This window comes from Aegilops tauschii, chromosome 2 (assembly GCF_002575655.3).
Source record: "Aegilops tauschii subsp. strangulata cultivar AL8/78 chromosome 2, Aet v6.0, whole genome shotgun sequence".
Taxonomy (NCBI): Eukaryota; Viridiplantae; Streptophyta; class Magnoliopsida; order Poales; family Poaceae; genus Aegilops; species Aegilops tauschii.
This window is the reverse complement of record NC_053036.3, coordinates 580891025-580899469: the sequence shown is the minus strand read 5'-3', so window position 1 is coordinate 580899469 and position 8445 is coordinate 580891025. Positions and strand designations below refer to the sequence as shown.

The window sequence follows — 8445 nt, the reverse complement described above, 5'->3', positions numbered from 1 at the left end:
TCATGAACACCGTCCCCATGCTCGGTATATAAGTGACCAATCATACCACAAACAGCACACCAATTCGGAAGGCGTTCATACTTAACCTTGAAAATCTGCCTTTTCTGCTTTTTTCACGATGGAGACATGGTTTTTGAGAGGCTTCCTCACATCCAGGGTAACCCTAGCCCTATAGAAATTCCCAGCAAAGTCACCGGGGTCATCTTCATTCTCACATAGAGCCCCCACCTTTGCAGCCAAAGGTTTTACCAAAGGTCCATACCCATCTGGCAGATCATGTATCTGGATCCAGATTTTGAAGCAGTTCAAATCAATCAGAGAATGTTTTTGTTGCTGGCAGAACACAATAATTTTGAACGAAAGTTTATGAATCTGCCACAAATATGTACAGGTTTTCACATAATTTTCTTGATTTTATTTTAAAACTTGGAAATATCTTTTTTGAACTTGAAAAAAAAGGGCTCCAATGAGCCTGTCCGCCAAAACTTCGCTCTCAGCCGAAGTAGTACACCGCATGTCGAATGCGTATCACGCTTTCCACAGTGGAAAGCGTATTCCTTCCTGAACAGCAATCTTGTCCCCAACGAAACCTACTTTACGCCTTCGCTGCCAATCTTGGCCCCAACGAAACCTACCAGTAGTAGAAAACCCACAAAACCCCAGGAGCCAACTGCAAGAGAGGGGGGCAGCAGCAACCAGCGGCGGCCGCAGCCGCAGGAACCACCAGCCAGACGCCGGCGGCATGGCTCGGAGCGGCAGCGGCGCCAGCCCGTGCGACCTGGACAAGGAGTTCGCCCCCCAGATCGCCCAGCTCCTCGCCGCCCCTTCTCTCCAGTCCGCCCAGGTACTCTCCCCTCCCTTCCCCTCCGCCCCTTCTCCCCGTTCTCGGTCCGGTGCGTTTGGCTGCCTGAGGATTTGTTAATTGTGCCTAGTTGTGTTGCGGCGTATGAATTTTCGGTGGAAAAGCTCGGATTGGGCTCTTCCGTGGTGCCAATGTCGGGAATTTCGGTCAGGGAGCGCTGTTTGGGTGATGATGTTTGCGGTTTCTGGTTTTATCCAGTCCTGCTAACATAGGAGGATCTTACTTTTTCGTAGAGACATGAGGGCCGAAATGTGTGGTTCTCAATTAGTCTGCAACATTAACCGAGGTGTGAATTTAAGATCCAAGGTGCCTCTTTTTTTAGCATTCCAGTAATTACTGTGCGTAATTAATTCAGTTCATTCTGATGTTAAGATTATGATAGAATGGAACTATCTTAAATGTGTGATTCGTGGTTTTGTTCAATCTTACTTATATAGGAGTATCTTAATGTTTCAGAGGAACATGAGATTCCAAATGTGTGCTTCTTGATTAGTTTGCAAGATTAGCCCTATGCTTTAAGTATTTTCTACACCGAGGTGCAAATTTAAGATCTAAGGTGCCTCTTTTTTTTAGCATTCCAGTAGTTGTTAGTGTGTGTAATCAATTCAGTTCAGTGTGATGTTAATATTACGATGGGATCGAAATAATCTTAGGTGCTCCTTGCCATGTGGCAATTACAAATTATAAGCTGGTGGGTTAGTCGTTGAGGCCAACAAAGTTGCAGAAGCAAATCTTATGCTATGTTTTTATGGGTGTGGATTTTATGTTTATTTTTCAGCTCCCCCTGTCATTTAAATGAAATATTGCTGATGGTTTTTGGCTCACATACGACAACATAACTATGTTCTCATTTTTCAGGAATACTATGAGGAGCTCATACAGTCCAAGAAACATGACGGCATAAGAGTCAACTACAAAGGCGATCATGGGAAAGGTACCGCTGCTGAATGAATACTCCCCGTGTGGCCTACGGGCTAGCAATCCTGCAAACATGGTGCTTGTGTACTGCTAAGATGCATTAACCGACGGGTTCTTGCAGGTGTTTGTGCAAACAAGGATTTTGCTGAAGGAGACCTTATTCTGAAGGATCAAATATTGGTTGGTGCACAGCACAGTCTTAACAAGGTGCGCTTGCTATTGAGATTGATCCAGTGACACTCTTTGTTCATTTTTTATGCGAACTGTCCCTCCTTGAAGTGTTACATCCATTTTATGTGTTCTGTTGCAGATTGACTGCGTCGTGTGTAGTTATTGCTTCCGCTTCATTGGTTCTGTAGAGTTCCAGATTGGACATAGACTGTATTTTCAAAGCATTGCTTCAAGCATTGGCTGCAGCAGTGAGAGGCACTGTCATGGAAGTGATGTGGGATCAAGCACTTGCTCTTCTGGTGTAACAAAGGAAAAGAGTACTACTTTGCCAGAAGAGGTCATAGAATCACTTATAACTGGCGACGTGTCACTGCCTTTCTCAGACCACTTCCCTTTACCAGAAATTATTGCCTGTCAAGGATGTGAGGAAGAGCGCTACTGCAGGTTTGATTTCATAATAGCTGTGCAATTTCACCTTTCTTTTTTTAGGCATACATCTTTTGACTATTAAGTGCTTGGTATCCAATTTCTCATCATACTTTCTAACTGTCGATCATGTTAAAATTTGAACCTGATTGCATCATGTATAGGAGTAACTTGCATCTATAGACCATATTACTCTGTTTTCATTGTTCATTGAGCAACTTATTACAAGAAAGCATTTAAATCGTTATTGTTTTTAGATGTTTGAGAAAACGTTAATTTGTTCATTTCTGTGTAGCCAATCATGTGCAGACTCTGACTGGGAATCCTACCATTCTTTGCTCTGTGCTGGCCCCAACACTGAACCACCCCGAAGATCTGCTCTTCACAAATTTGTAGAGCATGCTAATGGTAAGCCTGCAGTACCCCTTGAATCTGTATCATCATAGTGGTATGTTCATTATTCATTGCATCTATGCTATATCAATTCATTCATGATCAATGATGGTTGCGATTGAGGCCCTGAAGCTGTTATCTGATAATACGCACTCTTTATTTTCAGAAACCAATGATATTTTCTTGGTTGCCGCCAAGGTATGTGATAGAAAATCTTTAATATGTTTGGAAACTTTTATTTTCTTATTTTGGTGACATAAATGTTCATTTTGACTTCTTGGTTGTCAAATTAAGCACCAAAATTTGACAGAAATGACCATGTTACTTTCTCAGTTTCTAACATTCTTGGGGAGCTATTTTGTTATGCATTGGAAGACCAGCATCTATTGCAAAGCTTTTGACGTCAAATTTGAGTTGATATAAATGCCATTAGTGTTTGTCTAAAAAAATATTCAAACTGCAATTTTCTCATATTTAGAACCTTATCGCACAAGGCAGTGACTAGCTACATCAATTGTACCAGATAGAACAAACAGAAGAATAACTGCACTCCCTTGTGTACCAACTGCAACTCATCTAAGGTTTCCTGATTATGTGCCAGGCTATCACTTTCACCATGTTGAGGTACAAGAAACTCAAAAGACAGAACGACTTCCAAAACAAATCAGCTGAATCAAACTTTTCTTTGCTTATGGAAGCCTGGAAACCACTTTCCATGGGCTTCAAAAAGAGGTAAGGGACTTCAAAGTAATTACTTCTCTTCTGATAACCACTTGGTTTTTTTACGGGATGATCAGTTGTTCTTAGTGGGACTAATTAGCGGTTTTGTCTAATTGTGCAACTAATGTTAAGCATGACTTCTGAAGGTTCTTTTCTCACGGTGTTAGCAACAATTTGATGGTAACAGTATTTGTAACAATCAATAAGATAAGATACCTATGGCCGGATGTGTCATTTTTTTCTCCTTTGTTTTGGGTTACACTGGGATACCTATGGTTAGATGTGTCATTTCTTCTTCCTTGTTTTGGGTGCACTGGTATATATGTTTTGAGCTCCATAGAACTACCGAATTAATGCTACTTTATAACTACCCTGAGTTTGTGCAAAAATATCTTGTGATTGCAGATGGTGGGATTATGTTGCTTTGCCTGAGGATGTTGATGCTTCCGATGAAGATTCATTTAGGCAGGAAATAAGGGATCTAGCATTTACGGTAACTATGTCGACATATTACTTGAAAAACTGTACATTGATGACACGCAATAAGTGGACAAATTTATATTGAAAGATTCCATGTTTTACTCACAAGATCTTATTTCAGCCAGTGGTAGGCTGATAACGGCTTCTGTATTTTGCAGTCACTACAGCTTCTCAAGGATGCGATCTTCGATGCTGAGTGTGCACCATGTATCCTTTTCGGCAGTCACAAGACTTGGTTCAAACTTTCATACCATGAGTAATTATCGTTATCATTCGAGTTACCTTAACTTTGCTCTAGTGTTTTCCCTTGAGGTGTATGGCCATATAATTGGCATGTTTGAGCTGAACAATCTGTAAGTAAATATATTTTCGCTATTTCATTTTGATGAATGTATATACTCTGCCATCGTTTTTCTCCCTGCCTGAAGCAAATGCAGGTGCTGCATTTGACCTAAATAGTTGCTCCTCCAGTCATACCTCCACCTTTTTCATTCCAGTGATTTGGTCGTTGCATCGCCTGTTGAAGACTATTTCATACACATTGATGATCTTCCAGATGATAAGAAGGTTTTTTTGATGGTTGCCTTAATTCTTTCATGTAAGATGTTTACTCTTGCTCTTACATGGCTTTCTTAACCTGAAATGCAATGTACCCCAGGAGGAAGCTGAAAAGGCGACAGCGCCATTGCTAGATGCTTTAGATGATGACTATGCAGTTCCTTGTGATGGTATGTGCGACTTCTTCCTCTCAAGTTATTCCTTTCAGAGTACTGCTATGTGCCTTTTTCTATCTGTCCAACACTAAGAAAAAGTGGTTTCCTTGTGAATTTTTTGCTGTCAGGGACGGCGTTCTTTCCTCTGCAAAGCTGTATGAATCACTCATGCTGTCCAAATGCTAAAGCATTTAAAAGGGATGAGGTGATGTATATTTTACCCTTCAGCTGATTCACCCATTTTCCTACAAAACTGCCAGTCAGCAATGCTGATAAGTAGCTGTTGAGCTACCGCCGCAGGATAATGACGGCCACGCAGTGATAATCGCTCTGGGGCCTATCAGCAAGGACGAAGAGGTAATGTCATTTCTAGTCCTGGTGATAATCGTTCAACGAGAGAAAAATCATATCTCTGGCCAAACTGCTGTTCCACCTGCTGACGTTCTGTTGCACCGCTGCAGATCACCATCTCCTACATCGACGAAGAACTTCCCTACGAGGAGCGGCAGGCGGAGCTCGCGGACTACGGGTTCACGTGTACCTGCTCCAAGTGCCAGGAGGAAAAGCCCAACTGAGAAGCAAGGCGGGCTGGACTTGCTGCAAATTTTGGTCGTTGTTAGTCGTCGGCGGGCATTGTGCTTGTAGTTTATGCTACTGGGTACTTTTGACAAGTTCAAAATGTAAGGGTAAGATTATGCAGAAAGGATGAGGCTGTGACATTCTGATTTCAGTGGGCACTGGATTAGTTATGCTCTGTCCATGTCTGAAACTTCTACTGAAACTGTCAGAATATCTTACCTGCAGCTCTTGGCACTTGAGATTTTGGTAACAAAGACTCTGAACACTCGCGTACTCTAGCAGATACGAAACCGAGTTTGTGAATAGTTTAAGTTGTTTCTGTTTTCAAATACGTATGTCGTTGCAACATGCTGATAGCCGTCTGCGGTTAAACACGGCTTCGCTAGTATGGAGAATATCTAAGATGGAGATACTCAAGAGTTTGAGCGGTTGCTGGTTTCTTCTTCTGAAATTGCTGTAATCTGCAATCCAGATTTCAGATTCTGAAATTGCTGTAATCTGCACCTACGTTCCTCGTCCAACGTCGGGTTCCAGCACCAGCGGTTTTTTGACCTGCTGCTACATACTCCGCGTCATTTTGAGAAGTTCGCTGTCTACATGCTGAATGCCCCCTCGAGCAGACACTTGCAGTTTGCAGGCTCCCTTCAATCCTGGTATATCAACATCATATCTTAAAATTCACTAAGCTCCCAAGAACTGGAGCTCTCTCAGTCAATTAATTCCGGGTGATGGATTCTCGGTTTGGCTCCTGATTTTTTTTTTCCTTGGACGTGGAAAAACGCTCTCCATTAACGAACTGGTGCAGCAGAATTGCTAGCAACCAAACCTGAAACAAAGTAGGCATATGCTTCATCCAAATAGTGGAGGGCACAGTTGCATGATAACCAAACTGCAGCAAAGAGTGTGCGACGGAAATACATGCCCCACAGTAGAAGCTGCAGAGCTAACTGCACCATCAATCGCAGCAAGGCCTCCGCTTGCAGTGACTTCCCCGCTCCAGCTGCAATGAACTCGCCCTTATTTGAGCAAGACATCAATGTGGGAACCGAGTTTCTAGTTCTTTGTTTTCACCGGCTTTTGCTCGGTTCCTGTTGCTTTTTATTCTCCCCTTTTGTTTCGTTTATTTATTTATTTTTCCTTTTAAATTCTTATATGTTTTTTTTCTTCAAATTTATGAACTTTTTTTTTTCAATTTTATGAACTTTTTTGAAAATCGCGAAAAAAAAATCATATTCGTGATTTTATTAAATTTTGTGTACTTTTTTTAATTACTGAAAAAAAACTCAAATCCATGATTTTTCCCAAATTTGTGAATTTTTGAACCTTTTTTCAAATTCATAAATTTTTTTGAAATCGTAAAATTTTCCAAATGCGCAGACTTTTTTCAATTACATGAACTTTTTCTGGAAAAATAAACGATAAAATGGTCAACTTGTCCAACCAAGCGAGCGAACGGGACAACCGAGCGAGTGACCCCAGGAATTCGCGTGTGTTGGGCCGGCCCACGCGTATGCTGGGTAACTTGCCGGCAAAACCGGCGGCAGAAGACTCGGGAGACTTGTCCCATGTCCCATTTCAAAATCAAAATTCAAAATTCGAATGACCAACGGCAGCCGGCAGCCCGGCACCATATATATAAACCCCTCTCTATCCCTAACCCAATTCTCCATCCACCATCTGATTCTGCCCCCTTCCTTCCTTCCTTCCTTGCCAAATCCCCAATCCAACAAAAGAGTTCGCACCGCCGGCGGAGAGAGCCATGAGGAGCGGCGGCGACGTCAAATCCTTCTTCCGGCAGCAGAAGGCCCACTCCGGCGCGGCGGCGGCCACCAAACCCGCCGGCGGCGTCTCCAAGAAGCAGGCGGCGCACCACCACCAGAAGCAGGCGTCGGCGGCGCATCTCCTCCACCCGGCACGAGGTATGCCGCCGCATGCCCAAATCCCACGATCCCCGCGGATTGACTGATCGATCGATCTGGTATTCTCTTTTTATTTGCTGCAGCTGCGGTGGATCACCGCGGCGGCGCTGACGGGACGAGCGAGGAGAAGGAGGAGGACGCGGAGAGGAAGGCCCGGGAGTTCGACACGGACGTGCGCTACGGGCCCTGCCTCGGCCTCACCCGCGCCGCCGCGCTCGGCCTCGCCTCGCTGCCGCACGCGCTCTGCTCCGACCACCAGCCGTGCCTCTGGGAGGGCCGCGTCTAGAGCGTCGCATCGCCCTGCGGCCAAAGGCCCACTGAATCGAATCGTCGATCCGCGCCACCTGCCGCTCCTCGTGGTTCTACCGACTGCTTTCTTCGTGTTGTCTTCAGTCTTCCTCTGTACGTCTTTCTGGGTCTGGATCGATGCTGCTGCGTGCGTGTGATGGATGCCTTGTGATCCGGTGCCATGCTGTATTATTTTCAGCTTAATCTTTGCTGCATCTGGTGTGCTGAGCCAATCTACATCCCATTACGATTCCATTTTAAGATAGCATACATCGCCTGCACTTCTTGACTTGTGCTCTGTCATTGACTTCATGAGCGGTTCACAAATTTTCCAATCTCAAATGCAAGCAGAGACGCAACATTTACAGCCGTCTGGACTTGATACTGAGAAAGACTCAACAGGCAACCGACCAATTCTTATTTCACAGCAATAAACAAGTTGATCACAAGTACCACCACATGCTAATAGAAGAAGATGCTCGGAGGCCCAGCCACAGTTACTCCCAAGTAGAAGTGACATTTCAGCATTTCTCACTTAAGGCCTGTTCGGCATCCCACCGCTCCACACTCCCGCTCCGGGAGCTGGCGGAGTTGAAGTTAAAAATTACAGAGCGGGGGAACAGGCGCTCCGCAGATCCTCGAATTTCACGGAGCACGGGGTTGCCGAACAGGCCCTTAATTTACATTTTTATGATTCATACCAATAAAAAAACATATTTAGCCAGCTACAGATAGTGCATGGACAGAGCTCTCCCGCATCAACATATTTAGTCTAGCAGGCCGCCAACATATTTAGTCATCTCAAATAAAACAATGTTTACACAGGTTCTTGTTCAATGGATGATGATCACAGGACATAAAGGATGCAAATAAACAGGTTCCGGTTCAGAAAGGCAGAAAGCCATAATAAGTTTACATCTGCTACATATCATCTTGACAGTTAGTTGTCTACATATCTAATGCACAGTCGAGCAAG

General features: G+C 43.9%; 2 protein-coding genes across 2 annotated transcripts; both read left to right on the top strand.

The window, feature by feature from the left end:
- The first annotated feature begins 637 nt into the window (after positions 1 to 637).
- Positions 638 to 5516, top strand: LOC109736816 (histone-lysine N-methyltransferase ATXR2). The gene is made up of 15 exons (XM_020296029.4): positions 638 to 844; positions 1721 to 1796; positions 1902 to 1987; positions 2091 to 2395; positions 2673 to 2785; positions 2937 to 2968; positions 3372 to 3502; positions 3896 to 3983; positions 4129 to 4177; positions 4269 to 4323; positions 4468 to 4537; positions 4629 to 4698; positions 4812 to 4888; positions 4984 to 5040; positions 5145 to 5516. The coding sequence occupies exons 1-15, from the start codon at positions 743 to 745 to the stop codon at positions 5256 to 5258; spliced, it is 1425 nt and encodes a 474-aa protein (XP_020151618.1). The 5' UTR covers positions 638 to 742; the 3' UTR covers positions 5259 to 5516.
- A 1332-nt stretch (positions 5517 to 6848) lies between these two features.
- LOC109736864 (uncharacterized) lies at positions 6849 to 7702 on the top strand. The gene is made up of 2 exons (XM_020296082.4): positions 6849 to 7181; positions 7265 to 7702. Exons 1-2 carry the CDS (start codon positions 7022 to 7024, stop codon positions 7465 to 7467), a joined length of 363 nt encoding a protein of 120 aa, XP_020151671.1. The 5' UTR covers positions 6849 to 7021; the 3' UTR covers positions 7468 to 7702.
- Positions 7703 to 8445: the final 743 nt, after the last annotated feature.

What these genes read in the sequence shown, in the direction of transcription:
- LOC109736816 (XM_020296029.4), top strand. Translation starts at nt 743, where the DNA reads ATGGCTCGGAGCGGCAGCGGCGCCAGCCCGTGCGACCTGGACAAGGAG. An exon ending in CGATGCTGAGTGTGCACCAT is followed by an intron (nt 4,178 to 4,268) that starts GTATCCTTTTCG and finishes ACTTTGCTCTAG; the next exon opens with TGTTTTCCCTTGAGGTGTAT. An exon ending in CTATCAGCAAGGACGAAGAG is followed by an intron (nt 5,041 to 5,144) that starts GTAATGTCATTT and finishes GCACCGCTGCAG; the next exon opens with ATCACCATCTCCTACATCGA.
- LOC109736864 (XM_020296082.4), top strand. Translation starts at nt 7,022, where the DNA reads ATGAGGAGCGGCGGCGACGTCAAATCCTTCTTCCGGCAGCAGAAGGCC. An exon ending in TCTCCTCCACCCGGCACGAG is followed by an intron (nt 7,182 to 7,264) that starts GTATGCCGCCGC and finishes TATTTGCTGCAG; the next exon opens with CTGCGGTGGATCACCGCGGC.